Source organism: Theropithecus gelada, chromosome 1, assembly GCF_003255815.1.
Source record: "Theropithecus gelada isolate Dixy chromosome 1, Tgel_1.0, whole genome shotgun sequence".
In the NCBI taxonomy this organism is placed as follows: Eukaryota; Metazoa; Chordata; class Mammalia; order Primates; family Cercopithecidae; genus Theropithecus; species Theropithecus gelada.
Window position 1 is genome coordinate 50164084 of NC_037668.1, and position 17262 is coordinate 50181345.

Here is a 17262-nt window from a genome sequence, read left to right on the forward strand (position 1 = left end):
CCTCCATTATCCTCCCAGCAGCCTGTGAGATCTGTATCTGTAGAGCAGGTATGATTATGGTCCCATCCTATAGCAGAGAAAATTGGGGCTCCCTTGGGGCTCCCTTGACTGAGAACACGTAAGCTGGCAAGTGGCAGAGCCGAGATGGGAATCAAAGTCTCTGATTCTAAGCCAGCGCTCAGGCACCGGGCCAGCCACATGGTGCTCACTGAGGAACACCCCTGCCCAGTGAAGAAGAAGATCACGAGGTCAGAGAGCCTGGGAGGGTGAGCTGCGGACGTTCCCCGAGGACGGCGTGTTCTCCCCACAGATGCTGAGTCGGCAAAGCCAAACTTGCCACCCACCCATCTCATTTACAGTAAATCCGGTGGGTTGCAGAAATGGGACCTGAAACTGCCTGAGGGCAGCAGGGTGGGGGGACAGTGGGGGGATGGGAAAGGGGCCAGCCTGCTGGGCCGTGGGAGGGGACCGTCAGGGGAAAGCCCTTCCCTCGTCTGGGGAAGGGAACTTCCGCTTCGGACCGAGGGCAGCAGGCTCCCAGCTCCTGGTCCCACTGCTGCTCAGCCCAGCGGCATCACAGGACGCCGGCTTCCCAGGTGAGGACGGGGCTTGGCACCTGGGGGAGGCTGGCAGGGCCAATATGGCGGAAAGTGGTGATTCCGTAAGTGTGAGCTTTGCGTTGCCTGCCTTGGAGCCAGCTGGGCTGTTTAACAGTGCAGGTCACTGGGCCCAATCCCAGACCTATGGGATCCAGCTCTCTGGGGTGAGCTGGGGAGTCTGCTGATACCCAGGGCCCAGCGGATGGGCAGGCCATCTAAAGTGGGAGCCTGGCACATAAGGGCTTTGGCATCACAGAGACTGGCTCTGCATCTTATGCGTTGGTCATCTTGGGCAAGTCACCTAACCTCTGTGAGCCCGCCCCTCTGTGGAGAACAGAACCTCTCAGGGCTGCTGTGCCCTATAGGAGATCAAGCTTGCAAAAGCTTCGTGCATGCCCTGGCTCAAAATTTATCAGTAAACCGGAGGCAGGAGTGGGATTAGAACCCAGTCGCTCCTGCCCAGCCCAACATTTCCCCAACACCTTGCTTATCTCCTTATACTCTGCCGAGAAAACTCAGCTTGACTCTTCCAAATAAATAAGGGGACGTGCAGGTAGAGTTACAATGAGTTCTCAGCTAGTACTGAGTGAGGGCAATGTTTGTGCAGTGGGGGAGTGGGATGTGGCACTGCACGGGGCGGAGGGACCTTATTTCTTCTAAGCATCTTCTCCTGTCATCCTTCCGGCAGCCCTGTCAGGTTGAAATCAGCGTTGCCAAGAGACTCAGAGAGGTTAAGGCACTTGCCTGAGGTTATGCAGCCGGTAGCAGATGGGGCTTTAAAGTCAAGTGGGCCTGACTCCACGTTGGGGAAAGGGACTGCGGGGACCGAAGGAGATGGAAAGGTCAGAGCCTGGGGGGAAGACAGGAGAAACCAGGCTGGTAATGATCATGGGCTGGCACAGGCAGGAGGCAGTTAAACCAGGTGAGTTGTAAGCCCTAACCCAAGCCTGAAACTCGGTGGCATTTGAAATGGACTAGAACCAGCACTTTCCCACTTCCTCTGCCCCTGGCTTCCCCAAGAAGCCCAAGTCCCGTCAGTACCCTGCTCTCCACCCTTCCCCCCACCAGCTGGTCACAGCTCTCCACCCCTGGCTGCCTCCAACTGACAGAGCCCCTCCCTCTAAGCCCAGTCTCTCAAAGGGATTGTCTTTTTTTACTTCTCCAAACATCTTCCCTTTGTTCAACCACTCAGGAATTCTTGGATGACAGTGATAATAATAAAATAGCTAATATTCATTAAGCATTTCCAACATGCCAGGATCTGTCGGAAGCTGTAACTCATGTCCTCTCACATACCCTATGAGGGATAGAGTAGCATTATCCCCACTTTATAGGAGGGTAAACTGTGACCAGAGAGGACTGATTTCCCAAGTCCCTTAGCTAAGAAGCAGTAGAGACCTTACATGAATGCTGAGTGTTGCTTTCCTTATGACACCCTAGGCTCCCACCACCAGGTGAATGTGTGCTGCCTAACAAGAGCCGCAAGCATCGTGGTGGTAAAAAGCCACTTTCACCGAATACTGACCATGTGCCTACCACTACTCTTAGCGTGCCCCATGCGTTAGTCCTTTTATCAGGCTGTCTGGCCTCAAAGTTTATGTTTTAACCACCAGATGCAGTGACCTCTTAACATAACATTGAGTTTTAAGATCCAGTGGATGTGGGTTTGACTCCCAGCCACACAGGAGCTGTGTGACTTTTATCAAGGTGCTTGCCCTCTCTGATCCCGTTTCCTTATCTGTAAAATGAGAAAGCAAGAGTGCATTCTCAGGGGCTGAGCATCAAATTACATGAGATAATGGCATGTAAACCAGCTGGCTCACAGCCTGGCCCATAAGTACCCAACTTATTTTGTTGTTGTTGTTGTTGTTGTTGTTGTTGTTGTTGTTGTTGAGACAGTCTCGCTTTGTCGCCCAGACTGGAGTGCAGTGGCCGGATCTCAGCTCACTGCAAGCTCCGCCTCCTGGGTTCACGCCATTCTCCTGCCTCAGCCTCCCTCAGCTGGGACTACAGACGCCCGCCACCTCGCCCGGCTAGGTTTTTGTATTTTTTAGTAGAGACGGGGTTTCCCCGTGTTAGCCAGGATGGTCTCGATCTCCTGACCTTGTGATCCGCCCGTCTTGGCCTCCCGAAGTGCTGGGATTACAGGCTTGAGCCACCGCGCCCGGCCCCCAACTTACTAAAGTTATCAAATTGTAAAACCTTTAGAAGAGCAAGAGTGAGAGCTGATGCTTGTTCGGGGACAAGCAGGACCATACCCCTGAGCCACCCTCTCTTCAGAGCATAGAGCCTGACAGAACCTAAAGCTGTCACCAGCAGACCCTGGCCATGCTCATCTTTACAGCTTCCTTTCCTTGGTGCACAGAGTCCGCCATAACTCAGGGCTTTGAGCAAGAAATTGATCAGGACCTGGCTGAGGGGCTGAGGCTGATTTGCCGAGCATAGGAGCCAAATATCAGCTGGCTTTTTCTGGTCCCAGGGGGCCCTCCACATGCCAGACTCTGAGGTTGGTACAGCCAGCATGAGGCAGAGAGGGCAGGGGTTTGGCCACAACCCTACTGTTAAATAATTTGCTGGGTGATTTGGGGTAGGTTGTTTTCTGAGTTCTGATCCTCAGTTTCCTCATCTGCAAGATGGGAAATTCACCACAACCCACTTCCCCAGGGTGTTGTGAGGATCAGAGAACAGCAGCAGCAGCAGCAGCAGCCACAAGTCCCAATGAGAGCTTGGGGCTCAGGGCTTTGTGACTCTTTCCCATCCGGGGTCTCGCCTGGGTCCCTTTGGCCGCTCTGGGAGGTGGGCAGAGACCACTTTGCTCCCCCATTTTAAGAAAGGATACAGTTCAGCCTCTGAGGAAAAGTTTCCCGGAGGAAGAAGGCTTTGACCCAAGCCTTGAATGATGAAAAATATTTGGATCTGGGCAAAGGTGGAATGGGCTGCCTCAAGAGGTAATGAGCTGCCCATCACTGAAATGATGCAAACCGTGGATGGAAGAGCCCTTGGCAGAGAGGTCATTTCCTCACACTCTGCTGAGAAAGTTCAGCTTGACTCTTCCAAGGAAATAATGTGATGTGCAGCTAGAGTTGTGATTAATTCTTAGGACTGAGTGAACACAACGTGTGTGCAGCAGGGGAGTGCAATGAGGCACCACACGGGGACCTTGGCAGAGGTGTCATTGAGGAAACTTAAGAATAGGCTGACGGGTCCTCAGGAACTTAAACATGGAATTGCCATAAGCGGTAATTCCTCTTCTAGGTATAAACCCCAAAGAATTACAAACAGATACTCAAGTCCTGGTTCACAAATGTTCATAGCAGCACTCTTCACAGTAGCCAAAAGGTGGAAACTTCCCAAATGTCCACCAATGATGAGTGGATAAACAAATAGTCAAGCGAGATGGTGCACGCCTGTAATCCCAGCTACTCAGGAGGCTGAGGCAGAAGGATCGCTTGAGTTCCAGAGTTCCAGACCAGCCTGGGCAACACAGTGAGACCCCAACTCAAAAAAAACCAAAAATCCAAAAACCAAATTGTAGTCTAGTCGGTAAGTGGAAAGACACAGACTGTATTTTCCTCTGCTCTCACACCACGACAGTCAACCCAGAAGACTTCTGAGACCAAGTGTGGGGGGTTTCTCCCCATACACCAGCAAGCAATCAAATCTGCTGGCTGTCTTTCCGCTCGGTTCTGATACTGTCTAGAAATAGCATCAGTCCCCACAGGCTGAGAGCTGGGTCCCACAAGACTGCTCCCCCTCAGACACCAGTTGCAAGTCCAGGCTCCCAGAACTTCTGACCAATCAGCTTCAAGTTGGGGTTCTCACAACCCCCTCCTTGGGTTTGGTTTCTTTGCTAGAGTGCCCCACAGAACTCAGGGAAACACGGTTAGCAGTTTATCATAAAGAATGCTATAAAGAAAACAGATGAGGAGATGCCCAGGGTGAGGTATGAGGGAAGGGGCGTGCCACTGTCATGCCCAGGTCCTTTGGCACACCACCCCCGAGGAACCTCCTCGTGTTCAGCTATTTGGAAGTTCTCTAAACCTAGTTCTTTGGGATTTTTATGGAGGCTTTATTATGTAGGCATGATTGATTAAACCATTGACCATTGGTAATCAACTTAACCTTCAGCCCCACTCCCCTCCCCAGAGGTTGGGGGGTGGGGCTGAGGGTAGACCCTCTAAGCTTGCCTTGGTCTTCCTGGTGACCAGCCCCATCCTGAAGCTACCTAGGGCCTGCCAGCCATCAATCAATCATTAGCATACAGAAAGACATCACTTTGGAAATTTTACGGATTTTAGGAGTTCTCTGCCAGGAAAGAGGTAGAAGACCAAATATATACTTTGCAATATCACATGTATCCACACAATGGAGTATTATTCAGCTATAAAAAGGAATGAAGTACTGATACATGCCACAACATGGATGAACCTTGAAAACATTACACTAAATGAAATAAGTCAGACACAAAAGGTCACATGTTGTATAATTCCATTTATATGAAATAATAGGAATAGGTAAATCCATAGGGACAGAAAGCAGATTCGTGGTTGTCAGGGGCTGGGGGAAAGAGGATTGAGAAGAAACTGCTTAACGGGCATAGAGTTTTATTTTGGGGTGATGAAAAGTCTTGGAACTAGGTGGAAGTGAGGATTACACAAGACTGTGAATATATTCAACACTACTAAAATGCTTGCTTTAAACTGGTTAATTTTATGTTGTAGGAATGTTGCCTCAATTAAAAATATATAGGCTAAGGGTTAAACTAGATGAACTTTAAGGCCACTCTGTCCTGAGATTTAATGGCATGGAACACAGGCCATGCTGACCTGTTTGAGACAGCCCACCAGCTTCTTCCTAGTTCTTTGGGATTAAAAAGGAGCCATCACTGCCCTCTTGCCAGAGTCACAGCTCTGAGAATATTCCACCAGCAGAAACAGCCTGGTATGCTGGCAGGGACATCGGCTTCATTCCTTCCTGTATGACTTTGAGCAAGTGACTTGGCCTCCCTGAGCCTCAGTGTCCTCTTTGGTGTAGGAATCACAGTAGATGCAGGGATGCTCTAAGCATGCAAGGTGGCCTCTCCATAAGCAGCATCATACCCTGAATTCAGAAGCTCTACTGAATAAGAGCTTTGGGGGAATAAAACCCTCAAACTCACAGTAGCCTAGTTGCCTCTCCAGTCTTGCTTCCTGTCACTTGAACCCTCGCTCCCCTCTGCCATACTGGCCTCCTGATGATCCTCAACATCCCAACCTCTGTCCTACTTCTGGGCCATCTCCATACTTTTCTGTCCTCCTGGAACACTCTTGCCCCCACTTTTCTGGACCTTCAGGTCTCAGCCTAATCATCAGTTCCAAGAGTGGCTTCCCCTTGGAGAAGACTTTCCTGGTGGGAGGACTTTCCTCACAAAATCCATCACCTCTCACCTCCAGTTCAGTTACTCTGCCTCCCAGCATCCTTCCCTTTCTTTCAGAGCACCAATCACAGTCTATCGCTATTTCTATTTACTTGTATGCTGACCTGTTTATATCTACCTGTTTATATCTGTCCCCACTAGGGGCACAAGACCATGAGGGCAGGGACCATATCTGTCTTGTTCTTCACTGAATCCCCAGCACCTTCACAGGGTCTGGTAGATAGGGGACAATCAGTGAACATGTGGATGGAGGAATGGATGGATGGAGGGACAGATGGAGGAATAGAGGGATGGATGGATGAATGAATGGATGGATAGATGGACAGAGGGATGGAGGGATGCAGGGGCAGAAGGATGGATGAATGGACAGAGGGATGCAGGGATGGAAGAATGGAGGGATGGATGGATGGACAGCGGGATGGAGGGAGGGATGGATGGATGGTTGGATGGGTGAATGGACAGATGGATGCAGGGATGGAAGGATGGAGGGATGGATGGATGGACAGCGGGATGGAGGGAGGGATGGATGGATGGTTGGATGGATGAATGGACAGATGGATGCAGGGATGGAGGGATAGAGAGATGGATGGATGGATGGATGGATGGATGATGGATGGGTGGATGCAGGGATGGGCAGAGGGATGGATGGATGAATGAATGGATGCAGAGATGGAGGGATAGAGAGATGGATGGATGGATGGATGGATGGATGATAGGATCACCATGGTGGTAGCCTCTTACATTGTGTTCTCCTCCACAGGAGACATCTGACACAGTATGATGATGAAGATCCTGTGGGGCAGCATCCCGGTACTGATGTTGCTCCTGCTCCTGGGTCTGCTCGATGTCTCCTGGGCCCAGGGCAGCTGCACCGGGCCCCCAGCCATCCCTGGCACTCCGGGTATCCCTGGGACACCTGGCTCCGATGGCCAACCTGGGACCCCAGGGATAAAAGGAGAGAAAGGTACCATGGGATTTAGAGGCACATTGGTAATACTGACCAAGTTTCCCGTCTTCTGCCTCCCAAGTCACAGTTGCCTGCCTTTGAGACTGCAGAAGCACTGGCAAATCCAACAGCTTGCTTAACCCTTGCAGTAACTTTGCAAGGAGGGAATTCTGATTCCCATTTTACAGACAGGAAAGCAAGCATTTAGAAAGGCTACTGACTTACTCAAGGTAGCCCAGTAAATGTTGAGGCTAAGACCAGACCACAGGTCTCTTGCATTAAATTCAGGTGGAGAGAGAGTGCCGCTGCGGCCACAGAGTTCTGTGTTTAAACTTACCTCCTGGGCAAGTGACTTCTCCTCTCTGAATTGCTACTTCCTCACCTGTAAGATGGGGGCAATGATACTTTTGTGGGGTTGTCATGGGGTTCAGATGAGACTCCCCACTGTGAAAACCCCTCTGTAAAATTTGGCTTATTCATTCATTTAACTTATGGTTATAGAGCAACCCTCTGTGCCAGTCACTCTCCTCACTTAATCTCATGTAATCCTCACAATCCCACAAAATACCTTCATCCCCATTTGACAGGTGAGGAGGCTGAGCCTCAGGAAATGTGACTCAGTCAAGGTGACACCACTACTAATGGCAGATGTGACACATGAAGCATATCTCTCTGTCCCCAGATCCCATCTTCTCAGGCCCTATTCTCTGCCACTCTACTGGAAAATCGGTTTTATCTTGTGTTGTGCCAAACCAAGGGGTAGTGGCTGCTTGGGGGTGGAGTGAGAAGGAGTCTAAAGTCCATTTCCAGGAGCAGCAAGAGTGAAAGTCATGGTTGGTTAGGGATGTCTGCCAGGGGTGAGGGATAGAGGGGGACAGCACTCATTATCCCTGCTCTAGCCTGAACAAGGACCCCCACACAAGCTGAGGAGGAGGGCCGGCCTAGCACCTTCCTTAGCAAGGAGCCGTTCTCTTCCCCATGGGCAGCAGCTCCCATGAAAGTCAAGCATATCACAGGCTCAGGAAGCTGGGCTGGAGGGAGACCCAGAGCCCCTGTCTGACACTGCCTCCTTTGTTTTACAGATGGGAGGCTGAGGCTGAGAGAGAGGCGGGGTCTTGCCCAACGTCCCAGCACAGGCCTCCTTTTGGTCTCAATGATCTCATTTCTTTGGTCTCTGCTTTTCCAGGGCTTCCAGGGCTGGCTGGAGACCATGGTGAGTTCGGAGAGAAGGGAGACCCGGGGATTCCTGGGAATCCAGGAAAAGTCGGCCCCAAGGGCCCTATGGGCCCTAAAGGCGGCCCAGGAGCCCCTGGAGCCCCAGGCCCCAAAGGTGAATCGGGAGACTACAAGGCCACCCAGAAAATCGCCTTCTCTGCCACAAGAACCATCAACACCCCCCTGCGCCGGGACCAGACCATCCGCTTCGACCACGTGATCACCAACATGAACAACAACTACGAGCCCCGCAGTGGCAAGTTCACCTGCAGGGTGCCCGGCCTCTACTACTTCACCTACCACGCCAGCTCTCGAGGGAACCTGTGTGTGAAGCTCATGCGTGGCCGGGAGCGCCCACAGAAGGTGGTCACCTTCTGCGACTACGCCTACAACACCTTCCAGGTCACCACCGGCGGCATGGTCCTCAAGCTGGAGCAGGGGGAGAACGTCTTCCTGCAGGCCACTGACAAGAACTCACTACTGGGCATGGAGGGTGCCAACAGCATCTTCTCCGGGTTCCTGCTCTTTCCAGATGTGGAGGCCTGACCTGTGGGCTGCTTCACACCCACCCCGGCTCCCCCTTCCAGCAACGCTCACTCTACCCCCAACACCACCCCTTGCCCAGCCAATGCACACAGTGGGGCTTGGTGAATGTTGCTGAGTGAATGAGTAAATAAACTCTTCAAGGCCAAGGGACAGTGGTGTAATTCAACTCTGTGTCCAAGCACCTGGCACACCAGAAATGCCATGCTCAGAAGTGTTGGTTACATGAATGAATGAACCATGAATGAATGAAGTCTCTGTCCATGAGCTGCTCTGTGCCAGCCACAGAGTGGGAGGCGGGGGTCCAACACCAACTATGCTCCCAGCAGTAGCCTACACCTTTTCCTGATTCTCTCATTAATCTTCACACTCCTCCTGGGAGAGAGGGTGCATCATGCCCAGCTTACAGAAGAGCAAACTGAGGATCAGAAGGGATGAAGGGATTGTCCACAATCTCACAGCAGGGCTGGGATTCAAGGGCAGGCCTGCCCACTGATGGCCTGAGACCTTTTTTAAAGGCAACATGTCTAGGCCAGCACCTAGAGGGGCTCTGTGCTTGTCCCTTCCCCTTACCCCCACCAACGATCAAGGGGTCCTCCTCCAAGGCTTTAACTGACCTTGGAGTAGGAATCTTTCCCTTTTTATTCTCCCCCCCATGCCCTTCCTCCCAGTGTCTTCCCAGCCTAGCACAAGCTCAGCCATCCAGTTCGAGCAAATGTCACTCCCCTGCTCAAAAACCTTCAGTGGCTCCCCACTGCCCACCAGATACAGTCCCAGCCCATGAACCTGGCCTTCCAGCCTCACACTACTGGGCCTTTCTGTCTTCTAAACAAGCCCACCTCAGCGCCCTTCCTCACCCTGTTCCCCTGCCTAGAAGCCTTCCACTCTGCCCATCTACCCATCCTCACTCAAGCCACACCTCCTCCCTGAAGCAGGAACACCCTAGCTCTCGCACGCTCACTCTTCTGGCCTGCTCTAACCCAGGAGCATGCACAGCCAGCATCTGGCTCCTCACCCTGTCTCCCCAGCTAGGCTGGAGCTCCGCACCCTGCTCATCTCTGAGCCAGCACAGAGCCCATGATGGACAGCAGCTACTCAGTAAAGATTCATTGCCTGATTGACTGAGACCACAGGACTAGGACTCCAGAGTCCCGCCCAGCTCTGCACCTGCTCTCCTCAGCCTCTCCTACTAGCCCCACCATCAAGACCCTCAACCAATCCTGACCTGAGATGGGAGGGATTTAAGATATTCCCACCTGTGTCACCAATCCAGCCTCCTATTTGGCTGGCCCATCTCTCAGGACTCCATTCATTGGGTGCAGCTTCTGCTCTATCTCCTGGACCTGGAGCCTGGCCTTGATGACCTGCCCTAACCCCAGGCTGTCCAACCGAGACCTAGAATCTTTTCTCCGGGAGCCGGCCCTTCTTTCTATTGCTCAACCCTTTCAGTGCAAACTGCCTGGCCTTTGACTCTAATACTAATAGTTACGATAGTAATGGTCACACCACAATTGAATTACACTGTATCTAGTGCTTTGTGCACATCAGCTCATTTAATCTCCAACCACAACCCCTAGGAGGAACACGGTATCATCCTCATGTGGCTACATGACAAAAAATATAAAACTCAGAGAGGACAAGCAATTTGCCCAGGGTCACACAGCTGACAGCTACACAGCCAGTTTTGGAGCCTGCTTCTGTTTGCCTCAAAGCTCATCACCTCCTTGCCACCCACATCTGTTGAAACCCCTTCTGCAACAACTCCCCTCTGCAGCCCCATGACCTCTCACCTGAACCCATCTGACCTCAGGAGTTCACATTCTCTAACCTCTGCAGTTGGGTCCATCCATGCTAGACTACACCGCACCCAGAGGCAGAGCTGGCTGCTGGTGTCGAGCATGCGCAGAGCACCCCATCCTGCTGCATAGACCCAGGCAGAACCAGGCTTGTCTGAGAAGTCAGAGCTCCATGCTCCTGCCTGCTTGTCTCAGGAGCTGCCGTCAGGCCGCCTGGCTCTTTTGCAGGACCAACCCTCCTCTGACCCCTGACCTGTAAATGCTGACCCTGCCCCCTGTCCTCCACCAGACCCCCCAGTCAGGACACTCACAACAGTGCCCTTGTTGGGCCCTCCCAGGAGCTTCCAAACCTGCCAGAAATCCAGGCTCTGACTGTGTGTCTAGCCATGGCCATCACAATCCAAGAGCCCTTGCTCTACACAGACGTGCATGCATCTCAACTCTTCACATTTATTTATTTATATTTATTTTTGAGACAGGGTCTTGCTCTATTGCCCAGGATGCAGTGCAGTGGCGTGATCATGGCTCACTGCAGCCTCGATCTCCACAGCCCAAGCAATCCTCCCACTTCAGCCTCTCAAGTAGCTAGGACTACAGGTGTGCACCACCACACCCAGCTAATTTTTGCATTTTTTTTTTGTAGAGATGGGGTTTCGCCATCTTGCCCAGGTTGGCCTCGAACTCCTGGGCTCGAGCAATCTACCCGCCTCAGCCTCCCAAGGTGCTGGGATTATGGATGTGAGCCACTGCGTTCAGCCTTCACCTTTATCGTGGCTCTTTTCCAACCGGTCGGGATAGGGTTGCCCCTACAGCTCTCTGGAGAGATGGGTGAGGTTTCATTACAAGAACCTGGACCAAGAACAGCGTGGGAACCCAGAGGTGATCTGAGATGAGTCCTGGTAGTTCATCCATTTTATCACTGCCCAGACACCTTCCTTTTCCCCTTGGTCCCCTTCTCAGAGGGAGTGGGACTCAAATCTTCTGCCTGGACTAGCAGGTGGGCGCGGAAAGGAAGGGAAGTGGTTCTCCTCAAGCTTATGACCCTTGACCCTCATGCACCCCCTTGATCCTGACCCCCATCCCTCAACACGCCAGAGCCCTTTTACTTGCGAGTGACAGAAATCCCTTTAAACCAACTTAGGAGAAAAAAGGGAGTAATAAGAAGAACCCAGGAGCAGGCGGTTGCTCAGTCTCAGTGGACACAGGGTTGAGACCTGGGTGCCCCCAGACCTGGACTGTAATCTTGCTCTGAGATCTCTATTCTCTGCATCTCATACTACAGAACTGCCCTCTCAACTGTGAAGGCAAGTGGATGCCCCCAAGTGACTTCTGGACCCCCAAGTTAGCCCGTCTTTCATGGAAGTGACACAGAGTCTAACATCTCCACTCCCCAGTTCCCAGGAGAGGAGATGCAATTGCCCCTGTTTAGAATCAGGATACTCCTAGCCCAATCAGCTGAGGAGTAGATAATTCGAATCCGGTACTTCTCAAACTTCAGCAAGCATCACAGTCACAAGAAGGGCTTACTAGAATTTGCATTTTCTAACAGTTCCCATAGGGTGCTGTTGCTTCTGGATTTGTTCGTTTGTTTTTTTAAATAGAGATGGGGTCTTGCCATATTGCCCAAGCTGGTCTCAAACTCCTGGGCTCAAGTATTCCTCCTGCCTCAGTCTCCCAAAGTGCTGAGATTACAGGCACGAACCACCTCGCCCGGCCTGTTGCTTCTGTTTTGGAGACCATCTGTTGAGAAGCACTGCCCTCATTATATTGCTCCCATTCTGTAGATAAGAATATTGAGACTCAGGGAGAGATGTTATTTGCCCATGTCACGCAGAGGATCTGGGATTTCGATCCAGGTCTATTTAATCCATGTGTTGAAGGCCTGTGCACTGTGGCCAGACTACAGGCAACCCCTCCTTTGTTTCAGGCTTTGTTCTTTATAAGTCTTACCTCGTTTAATCCACGGTGGGCAGGTACTATTGCTATGCCCATTTCACAGATATGGAAACTGAGGTACAGGGAGCCCAATGGGTGGAGGCAGTTCTCAGAACAGCGTTGGCAGGCCCTGTTAAATATGTCACCTTCTGACTCCAGTGCTGAGTCTTGGCTTCTTCACCCGCTGTTGATCCTGACAAACATGCCCCTCCCAGTGACACACAATGCTTTGAGTCAATTAAGAGAGGAAAGGAGAGGAAAGGGCAAAGAAGCAGGAAGGTGGGGGCTTAATAAGCAGTGGTAACCACAGCTCACACCATGTACGGCTCTATGTACTTCAGGTTAACCTGTGTAACCTTTACAACCATGTTTCCCTTTTACAGATGAGAACATGGAGGCAGAGCGGTTCAATGACTTTCCCAGAATTCTGCAATCAGTTAAGTAACAGAACCAGGTTCAACGCCCAGCAAGTCAGTTCTGGAGCTGCTGCTCTATCACTGCAGACAGGAGGATCCCCAAAGGGTGGTGCAGGTGGCAGTTGAGGGCACTGGCTCTTGACTTAGACCTGAGTTCAAACCCTGCCTAGGTTTCTTACTAGCTGTGTGGCTTCCGTCAAGTGACTGCCCTGGTCTCCTGTTTAACCCCCATACAAATAAACAATGCATCTGTGATGTCCTGGCACGGATCCTTGATTCTTTTCTTGGATTAAACCCCTAGAAGCAGACTCCCCGGGTGAAAGGATATGCACCATTGAAGGCTTTGAAATGTGTTTCCAAATGGAGGGATGGGCTGTCAAGGCTGAACATGTCAGGCCTGTTCCAGGCTTGCTGCCACCAGAGGGGAGCAGACACCAAGACAAGGACTGCCTGGAAAAGGAATGGGTGGTTACGCGGGACCGTGGAAACTCCTCCCCGCTCTCTTCTCCCCCAGGCCTTCCCACTCTCCGGGTGGGCTATGAACTTCCAGGGTGGTGCTGAGGTCAGGTTTGAAGACCCAGGTTCCTTCTAAACTGGTGTCCTCAAAGTGGCCCAGCATCAGCATTGCCTGGAAACTTGTCAGAAATGCAAATTCTCTGGCCCCATCTCAGTCTGACTGAATCAGAAAATTGGAGGGAGGAGCCCAGCAGTCACCTGCCCGGGTGATTTTGATGCAGCCAAGCTTGAGAATCACTGCTCTAGACCAGGGGTTGCCTCCTTTTTCTGTAAGCAACCAGGAAATATTTTAGGCCTTGCAGGCCATATGGCGTCTATTGCAAGTACTCAGCCCTCTTTTTGTAACATGAAAACAGCCATGAGCAATATATAAATAAGTGAGCATGGCTACGTTCCAATAAATCTTTATGAACAGTAAAATTTGAATTTTACATAATATTCATGTGTCACAAAATATTTTCCTTTTGTTTTTTTTCAACCATTTAAAAATGTAAAAACCGTTCTTAGCTAGCAGGCTGCACCCAACAGGCTGTGGGCTGGATTTAGCCTGTGGGTTATAGTTTGCCAACCTACTCTAGACCCAAATATGGCTCTAACCTTGGAAAAGAGGAGCAGGAAGTTGAGCCCAGCACTGCCTGACTCCCAAGCCAGTGCTCCTTCCTGTAAGTTCGTCTGCCAGATCCCAACCTTGGGACATTGGCAGAAAAACTCTCTGGGTCTCACTGCCTTTTACAGTAAAATGAGCATTGCAATCTCTGTGTAATCGGAGGCACTGGGTCTCCAATTTTACTGGGCAATGAGATCCCCTGGAAGCTTGCTAGCATGCAGTCACCATCCCAGAGGTGCTGATGGTTCTGATTCCATCAGATTAGACAAGATCTGGAGGGGCCTGGGAATCTGCACTTCTCTCAAATACGCTGCATTGATTTCAAGGTGGCCCTCCACCTCCAGCCAGGGGCTGGGCTAATGAACATGAAAGCTTGAATAGCAGTAGATGCAGCTTCTTCCCCCAGGAATCCGGTGGCTATATGGGGAGAGAAAATGGGAAGAAGACTTTTTGTCTGTCAGCACCTACACAAGATGAGAAATGCAGTGAAGAAGAAAAGCCCAGGGGGCTCTGAGAGGCTAGGTTCAAATCTCACCTCTACCACTTACAAGCTGTGTGTTCTCAAGCTAATTACTTAACCTCTCTGGGTCACAGTTTCTTCACATGGGGGCAATAATCAGACCTACTCCAGAAAGCTGATGAGGATTAAATGGGATCCTGTGTGCAAAGCCCCTGGCACGCAGCAAGTTCCCCACAAGTAGTAGCTGTCGTTATGGTGATGGGTGCTATGGTGGTGCAAGGGTTCCCCAAATTTTCATGTACACAGAAATCACCTGGGGTCTTGTCAAAATGCAGATGCGAATTCAGTAGGTCTGGGATAGAGGCCTGAGAATTTGCTTTTCTAATAAGTTGCTGGGAGACATTGATGCTGCTGAGCTGGGACCGCAGTTTAGGTAGCCAGGGTTAGGACCGGTGGTTCAGCATTTTGATTTGCCTTGAAGGTGAATTCTGTCACCCACAGGCACTGGTTAGCCTAGGGGCTGGTAGACAGCAAGTGCTCTGTAATTAACATGTTACCGGTATTGTTGCTATTGTGCTCATTGTGATGATGTTCTGACGGTGAGGATGCGGGAGTTCAAGGTCAGGCAGAGGAAAGGACAAAGGGTGGATCATCCATTTCCCCAACGCTGAGCATTGTGGTCTTCCTCCTGTTTCTCCTCCATGCCCTCGACTTTCTAGTCTCCTGCTGACAATGGGGCACCAGGTGCCCTGCCTTAAACCACCCCCCTACCCAACACACACACACAAAAACATGCCAACCTTTCAGAGCAAGCTGCAAGCTGCATTGATTTTTGTGCATAGCCAGGAGGCATTCTCATAGACAACCCTGTTGACCAGATGCAGGAGAAAAGGGGTGTTTGTTCGAGAAAACCGGCAGCCCACCCAGGGAGGGACACCCGCAGCAAGGGGACCTGGCAGAGCAGGAGGCACCCTGGATGGGAAGTAAAGAGCTCCCAGTTTTAGGCTGGTCTCAGGACCTGACTTACTGTGCAACTTCAGACAAGTTGCCACCCCTCTCTAAGCCTCGGACTATCCCACAGAAAGAAGGGTTTGCATCAGACTCACCAGGGGAGCTTGTGATAATCTCAAGCCCACCCCAAGCCTATTGATTAGGAACTGGGGAAGCTTGGTGATGCCCTCAAGAAAAGGGCAAGGAATGATGACAAGGTCACCGACCAGTGAGAAAGCAGTAACCCAGTCTCTCGATTACACCCTACTTACCCAGAATCCTCAGCTACACAGAACAAAGGAGGCCGAAACTGACATCTCACAGCCCACAGAGCCTGGAAGATTCATGTTTATCAAATGAATGCATGAAAGCATGGCTATATTAGTTAATTAATTAATTGACAGATCGACTCCAGAGAGTATAGGGCCTGGAGACAGATATACATAATATATGCTCAGTGAATAGCTGCCAAACAGAATGAAGAAAGGCAAGATGGAAGGGCTGTCAAAATTATGTCCTGCCTGGAAAGATAGGGCCTATAATAATAATGTTTCCTAAGCCCTTGGGATAATTTCCAGGGGAAGGTTTGGCATCTGGAAGGAAAGGAAAGCAGGCAGGGAGAAGCCAAACTGAGCCTCATGTGTGCCCGTTGTACAAACATTAGCCCATGTCATCCTCACAGCAGCCCCTGATGTGGGCGTCACTACCACTGTTCAGAGGCAAGGACCCAATGGACAACTGAGGCCCGAGAACCTCCAGAGAGACCCACCAGGGCTCAGAGAGTGTGCAGGGCTTTAGGGACCACATGTTCTTTCTTTCTCTCTCTCTCTCTCTCTCTTTCTTTTTTTTTTTGAGACAGAGTCTCACTGTGACTCCCAGACTGGACTACAGTGGTGCGATCTTGGCTCACTGCAACCTCCACCTCCCAGGCTCAAGCAATTCACCTGCCTCAGCCTTCCAAGTCGCTGGGATTACAGGCGCACACCATCACACCTGGCTAACTTTTGTATTTTTAGTAGAGACGGGGTTTCACCATGTTGACCAGGCTGGTCTCGAACTCCTGAGCTCAAGTGATCTGCCCACGTCGTTCTCCCAAAGTGCTGGGATTACAGGCATGAGGCACCATGCCTGGCCCATAATTTCTTTGTAGCCTCCATCCTCATTTCTGTCTATGTCTTCCTGCCTAGCCCACCACATTTTCCTATTGCTTTTGCAGATTCTTCTCATTTATGTCTTCTCTTTTTTTTTTTTTTTGAGACAGGGTCTTGCTCTTTTGCCCAGGATGGGGTGCAGTGGTGTGATCATGACTCACTGCAGCCTCAACCTCCTAGGCTCAAGTGATCTTCCCACCTCAGCCTCCCAAGTAGCTAAGACCACAGGTGCACACTACCATGCTCGGCTAATTTTTGTATTTTTCGTAGAGACGAGATTTTGCCATGTTGCCCAGGCTGGTCTCAAACTCCTGGGCTCAAGCAATCTGCGCTCCTTGGCTTCCCAAAGTGCTGAGACCACAGGTGTGAGGCACGGCACCCTACCTCATCACATATTTCTCCCTATAATCTGCCTTACAGCATCTGTGGAGCAAGAGAGGACGTAAACAAGCCAACCAGCAAAAAGAAGGCAAAGGAAGCAAAGCATGATGCACCAAGCCACTCTGACGTGACAGGCGCCATGCCAGATGCATTGTGCAGGTTCCCTCATTGGCTTCTTGCTTGTGCCCCACCAGGTTCATTCCTGCTTTGCCACTTTGTAGCTGGATGACCTTGACAAGCAAGTCGCCTCAACTCTGAGCTTTTACACTGTTGGCTGCAAAATGGAACCCT

General features: G+C 51.0%; 1 protein-coding gene across 2 annotated transcripts; it reads left to right on the top strand.

Annotated features, from left to right (window-relative positions):
• The first annotated feature begins 275 nt into the window (after positions 1 to 275).
• C1QB (complement C1q B chain) lies at positions 276 to 8972 on the top strand. Of its 2 annotated transcripts, XM_025361575.1 has the most exons (3): positions 276 to 596; positions 6776 to 6979; positions 8148 to 8972. In XM_025361575.1, the coding sequence occupies exons 2-3, from the start codon at positions 6793 to 6795 to the stop codon at positions 8720 to 8722; spliced, it is 762 nt and encodes a 253-aa protein (XP_025217360.1). In that variant the 5' UTR covers positions 276 to 596; positions 6776 to 6792; the 3' UTR covers positions 8723 to 8972. The 2 variants fall into 2 exon arrangements, with proteins under 2 accessions (XP_025217360.1, XP_025217369.1); XM_025361584.1 differs by lacking the exon at positions 276 to 596 and having other exon boundaries at positions 6767 to 6979.
• Positions 8973 to 17262: the final 8290 nt, after the last annotated feature.